Below are 24,000 nucleotides of genomic sequence, written 5' to 3'. Positions count from 1 at the left end.
GATCTGGAGTGGGCAGCCACTCCTTGGCTTGAGCCAAATGTTGCCACACAGAAATGTGGACACAGTGTTACCAGACAAGGCAGAGATGCAGATTTCTGTTCACAGAAATACCTCCAACGGTTTAGAAATACTGGAGCAAGCACAGTGGGAAAAGGAGGAATCATCCAGTCGAACTGGGGTTTTATGTTGGGGGACAAAGAGCTGGGGAAGGCTAAAGGGTAAGGGCAGCTTTTGGAGAACCCTGTCACACTCAAGGTGCTTATCAATGATCTTCCAGGTCTGAGTCATCACCAAAGGATTTAAGCAAGAAAGGGACAGGGTTAGCATAGCACGTTTACGAGATCGCTTTGGGAGTCGATGGGGGCAGGGCTGAGGGTAAAGTGATGAGTTAGAAATCTATCATTAAGCTGAGTCAGGGTAAAGGAGAGATGACAAAGACCTATTCACTTTGTTCTTTCTCCTCCCAGACTGTGCGCTCCCAGGCCAGGCCCCCTCTGTCCTGTTCTTGCTGTGTCTCCAACACTAAGCACCCCGTCTGCTCAATAGCCATTTGTTGAAAGACTGGACGAAAGGAAGAGGAGGTGAGAGGCATTTTGAAGAATTTGTCAACCTCCTTCACCTGAAACCTATATAATTTACTAACCAATATCATCCCAATACGTTCAATTAAAAAAAAAAAAAGTCAACTGCCTTGGGAGGAAGAGAATGTTGATAATGGAGAGACCTTTCCGTAAGCTTCCTCTAAGAGCTGGGGAAGCGGAGTATTCAATGAAGAGGTCATAGACACTTCAAAAACAGACCTTTACGGGTTCAATTTCTGGCACCTCTTCAGTCCACAAAGGAGGAAATGCTAAGTACCCTGAAGGACTGAACAGAGGATTAAAAGAAAATTTAGGAATGAGCAATTTCTGTCCTTCCCTAGGTCCAGTTTCCCAACGGACAGAGCAAAAGGGGCAGATCTCTGCCTCCGACACCGTGGCGATTACGTTTTGGGTGGGGTGCGAACCGAGGACCTCGGAGTCCCTCGGCCTGGCCCCCGCGAGTGTTAGCCTAAGTAGAGCCGGCCTCGGGCCCGCCCAACCCCGAACCGCGCCCAGTTCTCCAGGTTCCTACACGGCCCAGTCCTTGACCCTCCCCCCCACACCGCCCCTTCCCCTCCCACCTCCTCTTTCCGCTCCCCCGCCCTTATTTCCGCCCCCCTCCGCCCGCCTCCCTCTCGCTCCGGGCCCACGCCCTCCGCCCTCCCGCGCCCGCGGCCTCCCGGCCCTCCGCTCCGCTTCCTCCTCCCTCCGTCAGCGCCCCTCTAGGGCGGCCGGGGCAACCCCGTGCCCCGCTCGCCCAATGAGGAGACGGCGCAGGGGACGGGGCGGGGCTCGGGCCGGAGCGGAAGTGGTGACCGGAGCGGAAGTGGAGCTGCTGCCACCGCCGCCGCCGATTCCGGAGCCGGGGTTGCTGCCGTGCCGCCGCTGCAGCCGCCGCCGCTGCTTGAGGAGTGGGCCTGGGAAGGAAGCGGTCGCCGCGCTCGGAGCTCCGCTCGCCATCGTCTTTGCCCCTGCCGACCTCCCACGGTGAGTGCGGTGCGGGGCCCGCCCGGGGCCCCTGGGGGCCCAAGCCCGAAGCTCCCCACTCGCGGCGGTGGCGGCGGCGACCAGGGCGACCCCCGGGTGGGCTCCAGGAGTAGTGGCGCGCGCCTTCCTCAGCCCCGCGCGGTCGCCTGCGGCGCGGGCCCGGCCTCGCCGCGGCCCCTCCCTGTTTCCGGGGCCGGGCCCTCGGCTCCCGGAGAGGCCCGGCCGCCCTCGCCGCCAGCGGGCTGCCCGGCGGGCTGGGTGCGGCTCCGGACCGGACCGGAAGGGATAGCGGGGCGCGCACCCGGACCCTGCCTCACTGCCCAGTTTCGATCCCCGCGCGACTCCTCCCTGCACCTTGGGTGTTGAGATCCGACGTTTTCAGCCCTGTCACCCCTGCTCCTTGCTTTCCGGTTTCCAAAAATTAAAATTGAACCAAATGCGGGCGAGTTCTCGAGCCCCCGTGCGCCTGCTTGCCTCCCCCAGGATGAGTAAGGGGTTTAACCTTGGGAGAGAGCAGAGAGATAACCTCCCTCCCCCTTTGCAGCAAAGCCATTTTTTATCATCGTTCTCTGGTTTTGGAGCCCGGTGGGACCCGAGATTCCCTGGGAAGCACAGGGTTGAGGTTTGCATCAAGAAAATGCATTTGTTGGAACCGGTTACTGAGTCAGATCGGATCCTCAGGGGGGGAAAAATGTCAGAGACTGAGAATCGAATATTTTCCCACGGTATTTACCGTCATTAATGCCAGAGCCTTTTGTGTCCTCGCCCAAAATTCCCCCATACTGTGTGTTAGCATGTTTTTAGGATTGAAATTTGCCTGGTGGCCTCCCTGGTGGTAGGGAAGGGTGGAAGTGATTTGGGGCCCTTGTCTTCATCTGATGAGTACATCTTTGTCTATTGCAAATGGAGAATTCTGCATGTAATGAGGTTTTCAAAGGTGGCAGTATTGGTAAGACAATTTGCCAACCTTTCTCTAAGAATTCATGTCTCGGGTCCTTGCCTTCACTGCTCTTCTCTTTGGTAAGGGTAGATAGCATCAGGCTCTGATTTTACTTGCCCTGTGTGGGAGATAGGATTTGTCAAGATGGTGCTATGAACATATAAAATCAGGAGGCCACAGGAGCCCAAACAGAAAGATGAAGCATTTCTTGTAAGAATATAAAAATTGCATTTCTCACTCTGTCTCAATTGTTCGAATGAAACCACACATATGTGCAGTTTCCAGAACAGAACATGTGGCTACTCAGGGTTTTTTTTTGCATTTTCCTGTTAGAAACTTAAATGTATAAATATTACTTGGTTCTTAGTGATTTTCTTCTTGAACACTTCCAATACACCCCATTCCTAATTTTGGAGTATGTATCTCTGTTACCTGAGCCCTCATTTTCTATGTCCTTAGCAGCACACAGGATGATAAGGATAAAACCTGTCCATTTTCTGGACCCAAATTAGAATTGTAACCTGTGGTCTTCAAAATAGAAGGCTAATAATTCAGTAGCAACTGCTGAATTATTTTCCTAGCCCCTCCTTTCAAAGAGATAAGAAACCATTCACCCACCTTACAGATGGAGTCTTTATGACAGGTGAGGTGATTTAGCCTAGAGACCACACACCTGGTTTTCAGATTGAATATCTTCATTCATCAGTAGTAAATATTTATGGACTGTCAGTCCCTGGGGTATGGCTCCTACCCTATAATCTTCTGTACATTTCCCATCATGCAGTGCTTGAAGCCATTTTAGAATTGGAGCTCTATAGATCCGGGAGGCAGCCTCCATCAAACCAGACTGAGCACATTCCCATGATGCCAGCTCCCAAGGCAGAGTCTCCAGATTTTGGGGCCACAGCAGTAAATGCATTTTGCCCATTTGACTATGGATATAGAAGCAGAATGAGCACTACACTTGGAGGCAGATCAATTTGATTCAGGTCTTGCCTGTAGCATTTTCTAGCTGTGATTTTCAGCCTGCTGCTTAATCTCTTAGTTTCTCTAGCTCCAGAGTTGTGAGGCTTTTTACAGACTGTAGATTGTTAAATATAAGCATTTGTTTTTGTTTTCTAATCACTAAGTTCACTGTTAATGGCTTTCTTTTTTTCCTCCAGTTGCATTCTGATGAGATCCAACCCTTTTGTACATGCTGCTTTCAAAAATTGACATAATATTAACAGAACCTAATTTTGTGTCTGGCATCTTCAATCTTTCTAGCACGTTTTCTCATCTGTATAATGCAAATGGTAATAGTCTTTAATGTGTTATTGTGACAAACTCAATAATTAAAATAAGGATCTGGGATATAGTAGGTATTTAATAAAAAAATGTTATTTGAACATATAAATGAAGATACGCATATATAGATTAGACACATGCTATATAGCATAGACACATATGGAGTTTATCCGTTCATCATTCACCAACTGATGAGGTAGCATCAAACAATTAGTGTGTAATAATATTATCCACCACTTAATTTCTTACTATATGCCAAACTTTGTACTAAGCACTTTACACATTCAATAACCCTTTATAACTGCCAGTGATAGGTAAGTACTGTTAGCCTCATTTTACAGATGAAGAAACTGAAGCACAAAGAACTTAAATCATTTTCGTAGGGAAATACAGCACAAGGTAAGTGTTGGAGCCAGGAATCAAATCCAGGCAGTCTGGCTCTAATGATAGGTTTCTACTCGCAGTAGGACACACATATATCTTTCAAGTGTACACCGTAATTGTGTCTAATAGGAATTTTAATTATTTTTGAAAATAGGTACAATGTAATTTGTTGAGGGGGAGTATATATATTCTGGCTTGAAGGAATGGTACTGCTTGTGAAAGACCATTTTTTCTAGTATTTACTTCATACTAGAGAGAAAACGAATTAGTTACTTTGTGGGTTTACCCAGTCCTAGGTTCTTCATCTAGTTGAATTTAGTCAGGACCTTATTTATTTATTTATTTAAACCTTCATTGTTGAGGGCCACCTTTATTGATTTTTCTTTATCATATTACCTTTTTGTAGAGTTTTAGATTTTTCATATTTTGTTAGGGAGGAGGAGATGAGTAGACAGAAAATTCTAAATTATAACATCCTGGTATGCTGCCTGCTTTTTCAGTGACATCAAACTAAGTTGTTTTCCTTTAAATGGGGATGGATACCTTAGAGCAGTGGTTCTCAACCTTCCTGATGCCGCGACCCTTTAATACAGTTCCTCATGTTGTGGTGATCCCCTATTTCATTGTTACAAATTGAACATAATTAAAGCATAGTGATTAATCACAAAAACAATATGTAATTATATGTGTGTTTTCCGATGGTCTTAGGCGACCCCTGGGAAAGGGTCGTTCAACCCCCAAAGGGGTCGCGACCCACAGGTTGAGAACCGTTGCCTTAGAGAATGAACTAAAATTTCCTAGTAAAGCAACTTTAAAGAAATATATGTCTTTATTGATTTCAGAAAGGTAGGGGTAGAGAGAGAGAGATAGAAACATCAATGATGAGAGAGAATCATTGATCGCTGCCTCCTGCATGCCCCACACTGGGGATCGAGTCCACAACCCAGGCATGTGCCCTGACCGGTAATCAAAGAGTGACCTCCTGGTTCATAGCTCGATGCTCAACCACTGAACCACCGTGGCCAGGCTGTTAAGCAACTTTAAATTTCTGGGTTCCTACATTTTTCTAGGGAGAGGTTACAATTCACTAGCCAGGAAACAAGAAATTAGTTGTATAATTAATTTTAAGATTTGGAACCATCTTGGTCTCAATATGAATATGATCTTAGTATCATCTATACGTCATGATGGAGAAACTAACAGAATTGGATTCTGAAGGAATTTTTCTAAGGGGAATACTTAGGAAGGAAATATAGATGAATATATTTTGTGATGTGCATGCTAAAATCCAATCACCTTAACTGCTTTCTCTGCTAAAGGATCTAATATAGGCATCGTTATGTATTTGTAATACTTAAAATGAAATGAAATTGATTGACACCCTCTAGAGAACAAGTCAAGTCATTCCCAGCAGAGTTGGAGTGAAATGACTTTTTTTAAAAGTTGGCCATTCCTCTATTATGTAAGTTTATTTCATTGTTTTCCCTAAGAGAGCCAACAATAAAAGTTATTTCTGAATGGCCTTGACCTGGACAGAGATTGGAGGCGACAATAAAGTACATGTGAGCCCTGGCCGTTGTTACTGTTTGTCCGTTAATCTTACCTGAAAGCTTGTTTAACAATCTGGTGAATTTCTGGCATATGCTGTTTCTAACTGCTTAATTTGATTTTGGCTTTTAAAGCTAGATGAATTAAGGCCTATTCTCAAATCTCACTGTAATACCTTTTGAAGAATCTTTGAAAAATTGTTCATTCTATCTTTTTATTAAATAAGCATTGAATAGTTGATCTTTAGGAGTAGTGCCACATAGAGGAAAGAGCCAGGTACTGGATTTACTTTGTGACCCTGGGCAGGTAAGTCTTGGAATCTATAAAAGGGACAGTGACGTTCTCAGGATTGAATGAGTTGATATAAATTCTTAGTGCTTTGCACATTTAGGCAAACCATAATTAATGGATTTTTTGGGGTTTTCTTTACTAGACCTTTTAGCTGGTATGGCTTTTTGTATAGCTGATTGGACTTTTGAGAGATGGACACAAAGTATTTCAAGAATTTGTGGAAGCTCAGTTTCCATCTGTTGGTAGCTGAGAAACACTCAAAAAGTGTAGTGTCTTCTGATTGGAACTGAAGTGGCTCTTTTTAAAAATAAAAAACAACAAACTCATAGATAGAGACAACAGAGGGAAAGGGTGGAGGGATGCTAAACGTTTGGTGCTGGAAAGAGACTAGATTTTGGGTGGTGAGTGCACAATACAATATACAGATGATGTTTCATAAAAAATTCTACACCTGAAACATATAATGTAATAATCAAGGTTACCCAATAAATTCATTTTTAAAAAGAAAGAAAGTAGCCCTAGCTGGTTTGGCTCAGTGGATAGAGCGTCGGCCTGCGGACTGGGGGGGGTCCCAGGCTCAATTCCAGTCAAGGGCACACGCTCGGGTTGCGGGCTCAATCCCCAGTTGGGGGCATGCAGGAGGCAGCCAATCAATGATTCTCATCATTGATGTTTCTATCTCTTTCTCTCTCTCCCTTCCTCTCTGAAATAAATAAAAATCTTAAAAAAAAAAAAAAAAGAATGAAAGTAACCTAAGACAGAGTAGAAATATAGTCTGTACTTTGTAGGACAGATGTGGTCTTCCTGCATAGGAAATAGAAATAGCAGCCTGTTCAGTTCCTCAAAAAAGTGCATCAATTGATCAAAAAGTTTCATACTCAGCATGAACAGGCATTGTGCTATGTGTTGGGCACCACAGATTAAAGTCTAGGTTCCTACCTGAAGCTTACAATCCAGTGTGGGAGCCCACAGACGTTTACAGTAAACTGATAACTGCTGTTGTAGAACTAAGCAGGGTGAGTGAGCATGCTTTTCTTTATAGAAGTCTTTGAGGAAAGCTGTCTGAATATAAAAGAAATGAGGCATGTAAGTGTCTCTTCAACTGTTGACCATTTGTTAGACTTTTTTTTTTTTTTTAAGAAGGTTGTTTTTTTTTTAATATGTTTTATTGATTTTTTACAGAGAGGAAGGGAGAGGGATAGAGAGTTAGAAACATCGATGAGAGAGATATCGATCAGCTGCCTCCTGCACATCTCCTACCGGGGATGTGCCTGCAACCCAGGTACATGCCCTTGACCGGAATCGAACCTGGGACCTTTCAGTCCGCAGGCTGACGCTCTATCCACTGAGCCAAACCGGTTTTGGCGTTTGTTAGACTTTTATATGGAATCTACTGTGGCTGACATTTGAGTGCTTACAGAGTGCAGAGACTGTGTTAAATGTTTTGTATTGGGAACAGATTTATTCCTTACAAAAGCCCTATGAATAAGTTGGTTTGCCTATTTAATGCATGATAAAAAAAGACTCATAGAGATCCAATAACCTCTGGAGTTCATGTGTGATACTGGTCAATTGGACTGGGTCACTCCCATTTTGTTGGTGGGCCCAAAGCTTTTGAACCCGATTCCCAAGGTCGACCAATTGGGCTGTCTTTATGGATCATAATTAGTATATTGTCTTTTTTGATCAATCATTTAAAGCCAGGAGATCAGTTTATTGTCACCTGCCACTGATTCACATTGTGTGACCTTGGGCTTATCACTTACCACCTCCATTGTTTTAGGTTTAATTTTGACTAATTGGACACAGTTAATGATACTCAACAACTGATGTGAGAGAGGCAAGGGATTTTCAAATAGAAGTGCAGTTTCCCTCCACAATCATGTTCTCTGGACATCATGCTAATGACTTGGTATTTCAGAAATGCTGTGTTTCATTTTCTATCAAAGAGCCTGCAAATGTTTGGATGGAATTAAATTTATTGCAGGACTCTGAATTTTATGTGTAGAATGGCACACAGACATTTTTAGAATGGGTGATTTTCTGTGAGTAGTTTTCTTTAAGAGCCAGGAATACTCTTACTGGGTGACACCCACTAACCACCTGGTTCCACTGATTTCCTCAGTCCATCCTTGTCCTGCAGGAGCTTGGCATCACTTCTTCGTTCAGCGGAATGACTCCAGAGCTGTAACTTTCTTTATGGCACTATGAGTGTTCTATCTGGAATGGTACATCTGTGAATGTTTTTCAGAATTTATTGTCAATTCCTTACCCCATGCAAACTTTTGAGCCTAGATTTTTAAGATGTTCCTCTCAGTTTCCTCTCTCTAGATTGATAATTGTTCTCATTTCTGTATCTACCTTGGCCTTTGATTTCTCATTCATCTAGAAAAACAGAATGTACTTTTTTCATGCATCTATGTTTTTGGTCTCTGTGAAGAGTTCCCTTTTTCTCTTCTGAATAAAACCCCATCCCAACCCATAAAGCCAGTCAGGACCCAGTCATGTTTAAACCACCTGTTCCCTCTCATTCTAGCCTGGTTCCTTCTCCAAGGAACAGCTTTGATATGTGCTGTCTTCTCATTTCATCTACACCATCTTGTTTGTTAGTTATAAATGTCTCCTTTTAACATTTTAGGAACCCGAGATTCAGAAAAGTTATTTTAAAAGTCACCTAATTTCTTTTAGAAGCTCAGATTTGTTGTATGTAGGGCTTTCCATCGTGCTATGCCCAAGGTCACCCAACATGAGTCAGATCCCACTCAGATTTGTTTTGTATTAGAGCTTCAGTAATCCTGACACATAATAAATAGATTTAGAATCCTCGCTTTAAACTTACAACAATTATTAAATTCAATTAAATTGAGGATTTGTTTTCCTTGAAAACACAACATAGGTGAAAATTAATACTTCCAAAAGCCACAGCTGTCATTTTCAACTCTTGATTTTGCAATGCTTTTTTTAAAAAGATAACATCGATTAACAATGGATAGAGAGCCCTTTATTTTTTATTTTTTTCTTATTCTTGAATGTCTCCTTCTGGCCACTGGTATTTCATGGCTGTCTGTAGAATTACTCTTCATAATGTTTTCTAGGAGATACTTTACAAAGATGAAATGTTGTGATGCACATTTACCCTCCCCTTCTTTATATCTCTTTAACAGATATTTCTATGACATTAAATCCTTTCTCTCTTTTTCTTTTTCTTTTTTTTTTTTATATTTTTACTGCTTTCAGAGAGAGGAAGTGAGAGGGAGAGGGAGAGAGGGGGGGGAGAGAGAGAGAGAGAGAGAGAGAGGGAGAGAAATATCAATGATGAGAGAGAATCATTCATCAGCTGCCTCCTGCACACCCCACACTGGGGATTGAGCCCACAACCCTGGCATGTGCCCTTGACCAGAACTGAACCCGGGGCCCTTCAGTCCACAGGCCGACGCTCTATCCACTGAGCCAAACTGGCTAAGGCTCTTCCTTTTTTTTTAATAATCCTCACCCAAGGATATTTTTTTCCATTGATTTTTTTTTTTTTAAGAGAGAGAGAGAATGGAAGGGAGGGGGAGAAACAGAGAGAGAGAAACATTGATGTGAGAGACACATCCATTGGTTGCCTCCCACATGCATCCCGACCAGGGCCAGGAACCCGAGGTACATGCCCTTGACCAAACCCGGGACCCTTCAGTCCAAGGGTCTAACCCAGCCGTGGGCAAACTACAGCCCGTGGGCCGGATCCGGCCCGTTTGAAGTGAATGAAACTAAAAAAAAAAAGACCGTACCCTTTTATGTAATGATGTTTACTTTGAATTTATATTAGTTGACACAAACACTCCATCCATGCTTTTGTTCCGGCCCTCCGGTCCAGTTTAAGAACCCATTGTGGCCCTCAAGTCAAAAAGTTTGCCCACCCCACTGAGAAAAACTGGCTAGGGTTAAATCTCTTCTTTTGATGGCCATGTAATCTTGTAACATTTTTCTCTCTTTGAACCACTCCCCTGTTGGATATTTAGATTGCCTCTGAAGTGCCACATCTAGTGGCTTTGAACAGCCCGACAGCCGTCGTCATTATAGGGCTGTGCTTGAGCAATCCCGTTCTGGAGCATGTCGGTGTCTTCTTGATCTATGCCGGCACAAGGAAATCTTTGGCCTACTGCAGGGTTAGACCTCTTTCGGTCTCTAATAAATTGTTCTGCTTTGCTATCTTGACTTTGCTGTTGGTGCCAGGCCTGATGACGGACTGCAGTCTTTTAAGGCCTTTTAGAAGGCAAAATAAAGGCTCTCGTTTACCTTGGTCTGGAACCTTTCTTCAAAGTCTCAGAAGAAAAGTAAGTCCTGATTATAAACCTAACATCTAGAAAATTCAATTAGGAACTACTGAATAAAACTTACAGTTAACATTTGTGTCCATTTTGAGGACATTGAGGGGTGAAGTCTTATATATAATGTAAACATTATACTATTCACTTTCTGTACAGGATTAATCTGGACTTGCTTTTCCTTCTCATGGTTTGTATATTAAAAAAAAAAAAAATTCCAAGTTCATATTTTGTGATGTATAGGCACTCTGAGAGGTATGATATGCACTATGCATTTTAAAAAAAATTTTGTACTTACTATTCTTTTTAAAATAATTTATCTTTATTGTTGAAAGTATTACAGCTGTCCCCCTTTCCTCCTTTGACACCCACCCTCCATGTATTTATTCTTTAATTCTCTGCCCCTCATCTTCACAGTACCACCTTTTCTGAGGTAGAAGCTATTGTTTCCAATTTATAGATTGGAAAATGGTGAGATTGAATAAGCTCATGTGGCTGTGTAGTGGTAGATCCTGCTCTTACACATAGTCCTGTTGTCTTTCCACCATACCACATATATGTAGCCGGTGTTCTTTCTGCTCTCCTGGTAATGATTTATTTTAAAAATTCACAGATACTTATTTGAGCATTAATTTTGTGATTGGCCTATTTTAGGCATTAAATGAGAAACAAATGTAAAGCTTTTCTTTTGAGGACATGCACACTGCTCATCATCTTTAGCATAGAAGACATAGAATGAGGTATAGAGAAACCCTAGACTGTGTAATAGGCTACAGGTGTATTTGGGTTCATAGGCAAGGTAGATAAGTTGGGGATGGGGTAATCAGGGAAGGCCTTCTGGTCCTAGATGGATGGAATTTGCATAGATAGGAAGTAAATAGGACATTCTAGATGAAATGAACTATAGTAGTTCCCCCTTATCCTCGGAGGTTATGTTCCAAGACCCTGTGGATAGTACCAAAGGTAGTACCAAACTCCATATATATACGTTTTTCCCTTTACATAATGATAGCTATGATAAAGTTTAATTTACAAATTAGGCACAGTAAGAAATTAACAACAATAGCTAGTAACAAAATAGAACAATTATAATAATCTACTGTAATAAAAGTTATGTGAATGTGGTCTTCCTCTTTCTCTCTATAACTGATCTGATAATGGAGACATCTACTAAGTGACTACCGGGCAGGTAATGTCTTTGGCTAGAGTCTCTGGACAAAGGGATGATTCACGTCCTGGTAGTACCGAGCCAGGTGTCATGAGATTTCATCACACTACTCACAGTGGCTCGCAATTTAAAACTTACAAATTGTTTATTTCTGGAATTTTCTTTTTAATATTTTCAGACTGCATTTGACTTCCGGTAACTGAAACCATGGAAAGAGAAACCAGAGATAAGGGAAGACTACGCTTCAGAAGCAATTTTAGGCATGTTTGATCATGGCATTTATAGAGTATTCAGTGATGTCCAGCCTGGGAGAAAGGTGCATGTTGGAGAATACTGGAAGAGAAAGTCTTAACAGGTCTGGAAAAGCCAAGTTATGAAGGACTTCGAAAGCCAGGTAGAGTTTAGATTTGATGGAGTAGCCAAAAGAGAGTCATTGAAAGTTATGGAGTAAGGATAGAGGCATGACTAATTTTGAAGTAGGTGCCAGAAATATAAGGGATGAGGTACAAATGTAAGAAGGATTTAATGTGCTTATGAAGAATAGGTGCTTTGAATTATTTAAGAAGAGAGAGTTCTACCAAGGTTGCAGTTTTGCTGTTTTTTCATTTGGGGGTCTGTTCATTTATTCAGCAAATATTTTTGTTTATACCGATTATGTGCAAGGTAGTGTGGGGGATATGCCCTCAAGGAGTTTATGGTGGTGTAAGGGATTTAAATTTAAGGAATATAGACAAATAATTTTGGTACTAAAGAAATGTGATAAAACCTTAAGAGAGGTATACAGGAAATGCTTTGTGAGAATATTTTTAGTTTAGAGTAATGCTGTCCAATAGAAATACAATGTGAGCCATATGTAGTTTAAATTTATCTTGTGGTAAAGTTATAAAGTAAAAAACAAGTGAAATTAATTTTAATACTTTATAAAAATTTAACTCCATATTTCAAATATTATAATTTAAACATCAGACATTAGCCATGTGTGGCTAGTGGCTATCATGTTAAATAGCTCAGGCGTAGTAGCTTATGAAAAGGCTTCATGGAGGAGATGACATGTGAGTCATGCTTGGGAAGAATTGTGTATGCAGAGTAGATGGAAAAGGACATTCCAGGTAGAGGAGTGGCTTGGTGAACGAAGACAGAAAAGAATACTTTGTATGTAAGAAAACCATTTTGCCAGAGAAGTAGGTATTGCATGGAAGGCATGTTTTGGGAAAAGTCTGGGAAAGATGGGTTGGAAAGCCCTCACTGGTGGGAGAAATTGGACTGCGATTGGCAGGAGGGGGCTTTAAAGGAATTTGAGCAGGAAGCGACTTGATCAGAGTGTCAAGAATGAAGAATGGGTCTGGTAGCAAAGACATGAAGTGGGCTAAAGATAATGAGAGACTGAAAGTAGTGAGACTAGGGAAAGGCGCATGGGAGGTTTATTATAGCTGTAGAAGTAGGAACAATTTAATTTCTCTGTTGTCTGCTGCCTTCCTGCAAACTGCTGGGTGTTGTGTAACTCATTTCCTGTTGAAATTGGTCTTGCTGCTTCAGAATCCATGTTATATAAGTCAAAAGTTACATAAGCAGCAGGCATTAGGACATTTAGCTATGGCTTTTGCTTGTTGTAAGTTGTTTTTGTATGTGTAATTCAAATTTTTAAAATAGATTCATACTTCATTTAAGGCGTGTGGTCAATCTTTCCATATCATGATGGGTTCTCAATCTCCAAGAGCTCTTGTAGTGATCCCAAAGAAGCTTGAAATAGTTGTCCCCAAACCAGAAAGATCCCATTTTATTTTGAGAAATAGAATGTGTACATTTGGGAGGTCCCAAGGAGAGTCAGGATTCTTTAAAGAGGTATGATTTAACTTTAATGTTTGGGAAGGGGTGGAAGAGGTGTGCATCTTACTTGGCGGGTCTAGTAGGGCCGAAGAGTTTCCAGGTCTCCTTTAGCAGTGTTGATCCTTTTTATGTCTCTATTACTCTTTTATAATACTGCATGGGATGGCTTAGCTCTGAGTTGGCTTTTGGCAAGTACTTTATTAACTGGAATCTTTACTATGTAGAGTTGCATAGGTGCTGTTTTATGAATTTGGAGTGGACCACTAAGTGACTGCTGACTTTGAATTAGTCTACAGACTGGGAAATTTCTAAAGTTCATTGAAAGTTGGCTTCTTTCTGTTTCCCTCTTTTAGGAACAATTAAGTAGGGTTATTTAATGATGGAAATAGTGTCCTGATCTCAAAGACGTTATGGTCAAGAAAGTTAGACATATTGAGAGAGTATATAATTTTAAGATGGTGAATAGCATATATATATTATTGTTGACAGTATTATAGTTACCGTAATACTGTCCTCCATCCCCCCCAACCCCCCAAAAGTATGGTTTTTTGATGTGCTTAGAGTAGACTAGGTTGTATTGTGGTAACAAACAGCCTCGCCATGTCAATGACGTAACCCAACAAAAGTTTGTTTCTTTTTCACATTGCATGTCCAGTGCAGGTCTGCAGGAGTTCTTTCACCTTACAGACTCGGGTTACAGAAACTCCACTGTTTTGTGACAGCACCATCTAGAACACATGGCCTTCTAAGTGGCTGCTGTAAGAAGAGAGTCTGATGAACCACACAGGCTTTTAGCAGTTTCAACCTGGAAGTAGCATCATTTCTAGTTATATTTCATTGGACAGAACTAATTATGTGACCCCCTCCTACATGCAAGGGTTGCCAGGAAATGTAGGAGAGCAAATGGAATATTTTGTGAGGATTATTAACTCTCATAGTCTCATTCTAGTGATGTGGGTAAAGATGTCAAATGGATCAAGGTGAGATTTTTTCACTGAGTGTAAGCTTAGAGTTAGTGAGCCTTATATAAAACACAGCTCTGAATATGATTTAGGTAATAATAAGCAGGGGGAAGAAATACCATAGTTCTGAACTAAAAAAAACAACTCTTTGAATTGTCTAGGTTTGGGGTGTATCTTATCATTGTGTTCCATCTCATAAAATACTTTTATGTGGTACAGCCATCTGTAGAATTTCTCCCTTGAAAATACAGAAATGACTTTTAAGGCAAAACCAGTTTGTGAATAAGGCTTATATTTCCTTTGCTATTTTAAAATTATTAACCATTTTCAGAGTCTTAAATCTTTATACCATATATATGTATGTATATATATATAGTAATGAGAGAATTTGTTTTAAAAATACTGGTATTCCTATTACTATTTAAAGTAGTATTTTATCTTTTTATACTTTGGGGTGTTAGTGTATTTTTACACTGGCACAGATGGATATATTGAAATTTAAACCAATAGTACATAAAATTAATTTGTATTGGCTAATAGTTTTGTAGCTACATGTTATCCAAAACTTACTGTATTCTCTATAAATGGTGATTATTATAGTGGGGAATTGACTAAGGTGAGGTGAGTAATTTAAAAGGCATTCACTGATTGGTGTATAAAGGGTTTGATAAAATGATAAACTGAAGCCACTAAGATTTTTGTCTATTTCAGAGAAACTTTTAGATGAACTCAATTATAATTTGAAGTTCTGTTGCTGTGCATGTTGTGGAATACACTCATATCTCTCGCAACCTATACCATGTACTGAATTAGTGCTTGATATCCTATATAATATCCTATATAATAAAGAGCTGATATGCAAATGGTCGTCACATCATCACACCGTAACTGCTCAGACACCCAACACTGGGGAGAGGAATAGGGACCAGCCAGGCTGCGACCCGGGAGAGGGACAAGCCGCCCGCCCCGTGGTCCCGGGCACCTGCAGCTGTTGCCCGAGTGAAGCTGCCTGCACACGGTCCCCTGTGGCTGCAGCCGGCCCAGGTTCTGGGTGCCTGCGGCCAGCCAGAGGGAGGGAATCCCGGGTCCCGGGTGTGGGGCGAGGCAGAGGTGGTTAGGGGCCATCAGGCAGGCAGGCAGGTGAGCAGTTAGGAGCCAGCGGTCTCGGATTGTGAGAGGCAGTTGGACATCCCCCAAGGGGTCCCAGATTGGAGAGGGTGCAGGGCGGGCTGAGGGACCCCGCCACCACCACCACCCGCTCCCCCCCACCATACCCTCCCATCCCATGCACAAATTTTGTGCACCGGGCCTCTAATTTGTATATAATCCTGTGGAGAGTTGATAGTTTTCTTATTTTCCACTGAGGAAACAAAGCTCATAGGTTAAGCGATTTGACCAAGGTCATATCACTTGTAAGTAGCAGGGCTGGTGCTAGAGCCAAATTTGCCTGCCCATGATTTATGCTACAGTGTATTCTTGTAACAAATCTAGCAAATCACAAAAGATATGATAAAAATGGCACGTGTTTTTTAGGTATCTACTGCTTGATGGGCACTGCCAAATATAACATAAAATCATATCTTTTGCCTGAAGATTAAAGCAATCATCACACTTAAGATATTCTTCCCTACACTGTTTGGTCAAACTGGACAATTTTTGAAACAAGTAAAGAGCATATATGTAGCATAAGTTTCTAAAGAAATCATTATTAAGCAGTCTCTATGTGTTGAGGCAGATGAGGAATGTAGAAGAAAACAAAAACTGTAGAGACAGAGACACTTGAATTTGAGTTCTGGCTCTCTATCATCTCTAAGCAGTGTTGCCTTTGCTGAACCTCTATTTCTTCACCTCAAAGAAGGGGGACGGGATTATTATGAACATACCTACCCTGTAGTATTGTTGGGTAAATTAATTGACCAAAGTAAGAAAAAAATCTTAGCAAAATACCTAAGCTGATAGGTGTTTCTGGTCAGTGTTGTTGAGGGCATCTGGAAATAGATGTTACACATACAGGTATTTCTTTTCAGATGGGTGGAAGAAGATTCACACACGCATTTTCTGGACCCTAAAGCCTGACATTTGCTTTCTTTTTCCCTTGTTCTTGTTTTAGGGAATGACCATGGATAAAAGTGAGCTGGTACAGAAAGCCAAACTCGCCGAGCAGGCTGAGCGCTATGATGACATGGCTGCAGCTATGAAGGCAGTCACGGAACAGGGGCATGAACTCTCCAATGAAGAGAGAAATCTGCTCTCTGTCGCCTACAAGAATGTGGTAGGCGCCCGCCGCTCTTCCTGGCGTGTCATCTCCAGCATTGAACAGAAAACAGAGAGGAACGAGAAGAAGCAGCAGATGGGCAAAGAGTACCGGGAGAAGATAGAGGCAGAACTACAGGACATCTGCAACGATGTTCTGGTAAGGCCAGTGCTTCTGTTTCAAACAGTTATTTGTAAGTTGTATTAATTTAATGTTCAAATGCAAACTCTCAAACAGCTTATGAGACAAAGGTGTCTGAGTATACTGGAAAGCTGCAAACCATTTGCAAGTAATTTTTAAGCATATGAAGTTACTTTTCTTACCTCTTATTTGATCAGAGGTTACTTATCACTTACGGGGAATTTTCCTCTCTCCTTTCAAAAAGACCTGTGAAAAATAGGAACATTTAGTCAACATTCCTCCATCTTTTCTTTAGAAATCGAATCCAGATAGGCAGGATTATAGGTAGATGCAGCACAGATAGGCTATTCTGTACACTAGGAGCAAAAAGCTGAGCTGCTTTTCATGCCTGCCCAGTGTAAAGTCCTGCTTTTGTCCGAAAGTTAGCCACGTAGGTCAGTTTGGGCCTGCGTTCCCAAGCCAAATCAACAGTGGTTTGGGGATTTTCCTCTCCTATGTTTTATAGGAACCTTGGTCAGATGATTGATTCCTAACTGCTTTCACTCTGACCACCATCTGGGGTTGGATGGGAGGGGTGCATATCCTAGAGCAAATCATGATCATATTGTCTTTCCCTCACATCCTGAGCCCACTGGGAACTTTTTTTTTCTTCCAGGTGAAATCAGGTAAAAATGAACAGTGAGGGCTGCTTTGAAGGGAAAAGGAATTCACACTTGTGGATCTACCTCCTCCCCTGCTGGCTGCCTCTCCGAATTACTGCCCATGACACCTTTCTTTTGAAAACCTGTACAAAGCTTGTCAGCCATCAGGCAGTTCTCCTCATCCCTAACCCATAAGGAGTTGCACCCTGTCTGTCTGCAAAGAATTAAAATTACTATTGCCCTTTGCATCTTTTCACTTTGATTGATTACATCCCCTTATAACTAAGCTTTTGCATTGAGCTGCTCTTTTTGTTAGACTCATAGTGTAAGAATGTCATGACTAAATTTGTTGCCTGTTGGTAATTTGGGGGTTTGTTAATGGTGCACTAATTCCTGAATGTTAGGTGCATCTGATATTCAGATGAAGTATGGCATGTATTCCAAGGGCAAGAAAGTTCCATAATTCCTGAAAATGTAGACCAGCTTTTAAGAGCATCTGAAAGAATGTGAAGAACGCATGGTACTTACTGCCTCTTAACCAGTTTTTCAGGATGCCACATTCTAAAACAACTCTTCGAAAATATTGCTCTGTTTACGAAGCTTGGACTCCTTCAGAACTGCTTTTGTTGTAAGCATAAATGTTTAAAGGAATTTATTATTAATAATAGTAGTAGCTACCTTTTGAGTGCTTACTATGTGCCAGGCAACATGTTAAGCACTTCATGTATTTAGCTCTTTCTCATAACTACTCTAGAAGATGGCTATTGTGCTTCCTGTTGGAGAGCAGAGGAAACTGAGGCTAAGGATAGTTAGGTCATTTGTCCAAGGTCATACAGATAGTTCCTGTCACCTAGAGAACCATTATTAACATTGAAAAGTATCATTCCAGACTTTGACTGTACGTATTTTTGTGCGTGTAGACACATATTTTAATATTAAAATAGGATCCATGTGATATTTGTAATCTGCCATTTTTATTTCACTCAGAATTCTTTTGAGAACCTTTTCATATTTAACAGTGTAGTTCCACATCGTCATTTTTAAGGCCTACATAGCATTCCATTGTATGGCTCTACTTTAATCAACCCCTTATGGATGGTGAAGTGATTTTTAACAGAAGAAAACAGACATCTGCTAAAAACTTTTAAACGCTTTGGATGAAAAAAATTTTTTTTTAATCTTCAAAAAAAAATTAGAAGTGGTAGTGTGTATCTTGAATCTCAGACATAGTTTTAACATCTTGTAAATAATATTTCCAGATTCTTAACAAAATGTGAATCATTTTTTAGGAGCTGTTGGACAAATATCTTATTCCCAATGCTACACAACCAGAAAGTAAGGTGTTCTACTTGAAAATGAAAGGAGATTATTTTAGATATCTTTCTGAGGTGGCTTCTGGAGACAATAAGCAAAGTAAGTAACATTAGAAAAGAAAAGAAATTTGAGCACTAGTGGGGTCAGTTTTCCTTTATAATAATTTTAACAGTTTTTTCCTTGTCTATTCACTGTAGACACTAACATCACAGTACTCAGAAAGACCTCAGCATTTTGCTGACCTGTGTGATAAGCACTTCATGTATTTAGTCATAAAGTGGGTTGACAGATCAAAATGAATCTAAGGGGAAGATAGGGAGGGCATTAAAAGTCTGGTGCAGTCCTAACCAGTTTAGCTCGGTGGATAGAGCATCAGCCTGTGGACTGAAGGGTCCCAGGTTCAATTCAGTAAAGGACACATACCTCAGTTGCAGGCTCCGTCCCCAGTCCTGGTTGGGGGGCATGCAGGAGTCAACCAATTGATGTGTCTCTCTCACATCATTGTTTTCCCCCCCCCCCCACTCCCCTCTCTTTAGAGGTGAAACTTGACCATGAAAGCACCATATAAAGAGTAATGCATCTCTTTTATCTCATACATGTATTACTGTGGTGATGATAATTATAGCTGTGTTTTATTAAGTGCCTATTATATGCCAAATATTATAGAGTCTCATTTATTCCTTACACAACGCTGGGAGTTTGGGTGGAAGTCTGTTCATTTTTCTGATAAGGAAACCAAGGCTACAGAGGTTTTCACTTCAAGCTATACACCTAGTGAATAAGAGCTGGTAATTCAAGTTTGGGTTCAAAGTCCATGACCTTTCCACTAGAGCATATTTTTTATGTTCTATCTTGTTAAAGGTTATTTCTGTATTTCTTACTGCCTTAGTGGGCTTTGTCATAATTGTTTTTGTTTTCCCCCAAAGCATTTCATGTAGTACTTAACTTAGAACAAACATTTAGCAAATGATTGTTAATCAAATAGTGGCGTCACTGACCATTTAATCCAGCCTAGTTTGGTAAAATAATTTGATAGTTGTCCAGTATGTGATGCAGCCTCTGAAAGAACCCAACCTTTTAATATTTTTTTAATCTTTCTTTTAGCCACTGTGTCGAACTCTCAGCAGGCTTACCAGGAAGCATTTGAAATTAGTAAGAAAGAAATGCAGCCTACACACCCCATTCGACTTGGCCTGGCACTGAATTTCTCAGTGTTTTACTACGAGATTCTGAACTCTCCTGAAAAGGCTTGCAGCCTGGCGAAAACGGTGAGAAAGGCCCTCTGGTTTCTGATCATAGTAAAACAGTGCTGTTCTTAGTTACTTATTTCCTGAATATAACTCATTGTCTTGGACTATTTTCATAAAATACATATTTAAGTATATATTTTATTAAATAAATTCAGACCTACTTTTTGATTTCTTCTTAACACCTGTTATTTTGTGTTTTATTTTTGTTTGATTAGTATTTGAGGGTGGGGTTATGGAAAAGTCAGGGTGAAGGTAGTTTGTTTTTCTTGTCAAGCTTTGGGTTGTAGAATTTGGAAAAGTGTGTGAAATGAATTCTCAAAGTTCCATTGCATAATTGAATCAGAGTTTGTGTCGTGAATTTCTGTTCTCCCTTGATCTCTTGTATCCAGACCTTTTGAGTTGTAGTGTTTTTTGTTTTGTTTTTGGTTTGGGGGTTTTGTTTTGTTTTGTTTTGTTTTCTTAAAGGATTACTAGAAATGTCTTTGGTAATTAAAACATTACATGAATTTGGCCCTGGCCGGTTAGGCTCAGTGGATAGAGCGTCGGCCTGCGGACTGAAGGGTCCCAGGTTCGATTCCGGTCAAGGGCACGTACCTTGGTTGCGAGCATATCCCCAGTAGGGGTTGTGCAGGAGGCAGCTGATCGATGTTTCTCTCTCATCGATGTTTCTAGCTCTCTATCCCTCTCCCTTCCTCTCTGCAAAAAATCAATAAAATATATAAAAATAAATAAATAAATAATTACATGAATTTGCCTAGAATGAATGCTGTATTAACAGTGATACCTGCTGACTTATCTAAGAATTTTTGTCATTGTTGGTGCTTTATAAACATTCATTATATGTTTGCTGAAACCGCTAGCAAACAAGGTAATAATGGCCTAGGTCAGTGATGGCGAACCTTTTGAGCTCGGCGTGTCAGCATTTTGAAAAACCCTAACTTAACTCTGGTGCCGTGTCACATATAGAAATTTTTTGATATTTGCAACCATAGTAAAACAAAGACTTATATTTTTGATATTTATTTTATATATTTAAATGCCATTTAACAAAGAAAAATCAACCAAAAAAATGAGTTCGCGTGTCATAGGTTCGCCATCACTGACCTAGGTTCTCCCAAAGTGCTGGACAGGATAAATTATATTCCTTTGTTAGCAGGAAAAAATTGGACTAAATGTGCTCCAGAGAACCTGTGATTTCTTTGCTAAAGACTCTTTGTTGTAGGCATTTGATGAAGCAATTGCTGAATTGGATACACTGAATGAAGAGTCGTACAAAGACAGCACGCTGATCATGCAGTTGCTTAGGGACAATCTCACTGTAAGTACTACTGGTTTCAGTGACTGCTTTTGGAGGGTTCATGGTCTACTCACCCACCTCATAATTCACTATTGCCCAAGACCCAAGAGAGTTTTGTACCTTGTAAGTAGAGTTAATATTTTAAAGTGTTAAATTGGTTCAATTTAAGTGTTGAATGAGTACTAAAGTTTTGACCTTTTTAGTCATCACTGTTGGTACTCGTACAGGAAGAATTTTAAACAGTCGAGGGAGAGATAAGGTGCTACAGATGGGAAATCGCTGAGAGTACATTTTAGTAGCCCTGCTTTGATCATAACTCTGTTTTTCTCTTGCAGCTGTGGACGTCGGAAAACCAGGGAGATGAAGGAGATGCTGGGGAGGGAGAGAACTAATGTGTATTGTGCTCCGTGATCTGTTCAGTGTCACTCTGTACCCTCCACATATATCCCTTTGTGCGATAAAAAAAAAAAAAAAGAATCGTACATTGACTTTTCGATTTTTCACAGCCTCAGCCTAGCAAAAATGGTCCATGGGATAAACAGCTGGTATTTGTATCTTAAACTCAGATTGGTCACGTAAATGCCACGGCATTCTGAAGTTTTGATTTTTAACATTGACAGGATTACTGTGTGTTTAATTTTTTTAAAAACTGAACACTGTGATTATGGGGTTTTGTAACTAAGCAGAACTCTTACTGGTAGAAAAAATAGACCTGAATTATCTGTAACTTTTGGGAAAGTTTAAACAGTCACCGAAATACTGCTCCATTGTACAGTTGTACAGAAAGTTGTAGTGATTATATTGTGATGCTGGGACTTGGAGTGAGATACCTGTCATTTCGCATTCGAGTTTAATGGCAATTCACAGTAAATATGCCTATTCAGGGCTTATAGACACTTGACCAGTTGGGGCTCTTGTCACTCAAAAGTTCATGACCAGTGTCTTCCTCTGAGGAAACTCGAAGTCGAAAATTGAAATTCTTTGTGGCAGTTAACTGGGTTATGACACCATGAGAAGGTCCAGTGCTCATACAACACACGTGACTAAAACCCCTGTCCTACAACAATGTCACTGATTTGCAACTTGTGCTTCAGTCGTGGAATCTTACTTTCCTTGTAACCATGAGCTAAAGAAGAAAGCAAGCCGTGTATCTTATGAATGGCCTTATCTGTCTCCTGGGTAATAACTTTATGAATGATGTTCTGCAGAGATTGCCTTTCACACGAGGAGTGCTCAGTCTTTGGGTTCTTCCTAGCTCCGGGCTTTTAAATTTTGAAATCTAAACATTCTTTCCCACTGTCTTTTTGACTGTTGACTTTTTTTTTCTCTTCCTTTTTAAGTTTCTGTCCTGCTGTTTTACCTTTTTTTTTTCTTTTTGAAGTTTATCTTTATTTTTCTTTTGTTCACAGTTTAATACTGTATGGACAGGGATAGGAGGCCTGGAGGGGGTGAGAAGGGAAATTGGTGAGCACTTTGGTGAGCAGGCCTTGTTTCAGTCAAGAAGAGCTTCCAGCACCGTAGCTCTGTCTTCCTCCAGTTTTCAGCACAGTTGTTCTTCCGTCACACCAAGATCTGAATCAAAAAGTATTTTTAAATATCCATGACTCCTCCCTGTATTAACAGCCAGCCCTGATAATGCTTGTTGGTACCTGATCTCCCAACTGTACTCATCCAGCCAAGTTCACAGACGTGTTTAAACAAGACCCTCTGATGCAGGGAAGTTGCATGATCACTGCATTGGGGAGAATCCAGAATACCCAGGCCTACCAGTCTCACAGTATCCCCCCTCTCTTTAACATTCCACATAGCTGTAGTATCCATCTGTTTGTCCATCTGCTGAAATGAGAAAAGAAACCTTCATGCACTGATGAAAACAAACCAAAAAAAAAAAAAAAATCCCTCCTTTCTAGCTGAACAAAAATGTGCAGTTAAATACTTGGCGCTTGAAAATGCAGTAGTGAACGTGGAACGAGCCTGTCTGTATATCTGGTAGCTCTTTCTTGCTTTGTTTTTCCTTACCAGTATTCTGCCTCACGTTTGCTTCTGTGATGGTTATATTGCCTAGCAAGCACACCCGTGGTTGTGAAAATAGTATAGTAAAAAAAGAAAAATCCCCGGTTATTGATGTACTAGATTTGTGTATGTCTTTTAAACAGTTCTAGTTTCCACCTTACACGGAATAATCAGGAAACGTGTAAAAATTCAAAAGTGAAATAAAAAATTTTATCAGTTAGTTGCCTGTGAATTGATGTGTGGCACCATTTCTATCACTACCAGAATTAGCTAACTTTTTTTTTTTATCACACTCATTTTAGGCTCTACTCTTTCTTTAAAAGTAGGCAACAGCTTTATGTCATCCTTTAGAACTTGAAGTCAAGGTGTTGTCAAAGGAAAGAAATTACCATTAATACAAAGCCTACCCACCTTATATAAACCACTTTAGGTCTTTGGGAGCTTCTAAAATTTGGTGATGCCAGTGGATTTTGCATCCCATTCAAGTCTCTTCTCTCCCCCCCACCCCCTCCTTTTGTTTTTTTAAACCCTGAGATGTAAGCAAGACAGTGAGATGGTTACATAAGGCCTGGTCATCTCCAAAGTAATAGTCTGTCATCTGTCTCAACACTATGGTAGCCAGCAGCTCTGTGTATCCTCATGGGATTTCCCACAAGGAGAGGAAAATGATCAGGAGGAGGGAGTAATTTCTAGCCGAAGATTAGAATTGATTGGTGCCTTCTTGCAACTGTCGGCTGGGCAGCCAGACCAGCTCCTGCCCCTGGTTTTGGAGCAGTTTCACCTTTCAGAGACACACCCAGCCAAA

The 24,000-nt window shown here is 40.9% G+C and overlaps 1 protein-coding gene across 1 annotated transcript; it reads left to right on the top strand.

Moving 5' to 3' along the window:
* Positions 1 to 1,394: 1,394 nt before the first annotated feature.
* YWHAB (tyrosine 3-monooxygenase/tryptophan 5-monooxygenase activation protein beta) lies at positions 1,395 to 23,415 on the top strand. Its single transcript, XM_070420874.1, has 6 exons — positions 1,395 to 1,568; positions 16,396 to 16,698; positions 18,611 to 18,734; positions 19,740 to 19,903; positions 21,108 to 21,203; positions 21,518 to 23,415. Exons 2-6 carry the CDS (start codon positions 16,399 to 16,401, stop codon positions 21,572 to 21,574), a joined length of 741 nt encoding a protein of 246 aa, XP_070276975.1. The 5' UTR covers positions 1,395 to 1,568; positions 16,396 to 16,398; the 3' UTR covers positions 21,575 to 23,415.
* Positions 23,416 to 24,000: the final 585 nt, after the last annotated feature.

Source organism: Myotis yumanensis, unplaced genomic scaffold (genome assembly GCF_028538775.1).
Source record: "Myotis yumanensis isolate MYYU_CA2020_CCGP unplaced genomic scaffold, mMyoYum1.0.hap1 SCAF_7, whole genome shotgun sequence".
Lineage (NCBI taxonomy): Eukaryota > Metazoa > Chordata > Mammalia > Chiroptera > Vespertilionidae > Myotis > Myotis yumanensis.
Note: the sequence above shows the minus strand (reverse complement) of the source record. Positions and strands in the feature narration are given on the sequence as shown.

Coding starts and splice junctions, on each gene's coding strand:
- YWHAB (XM_070420874.1), top strand. CDS start 16,399: ATGACCATGGATAAAAGTGAGCTGGTACAGAAAGCCAAACTCGCCGAG. Junction 19,904..21,107: donor CTTGCAGCCTGGCGAAAACG/GTGAGAAAGGCC, acceptor TCTTTGTTGTAG/GCATTTGATGAAGCAATTGC. Junction 21,204..21,517: donor TGCTTAGGGACAATCTCACT/GTAAGTACTACT, acceptor TTTCTCTTGCAG/CTGTGGACGTCGGAAAACCA.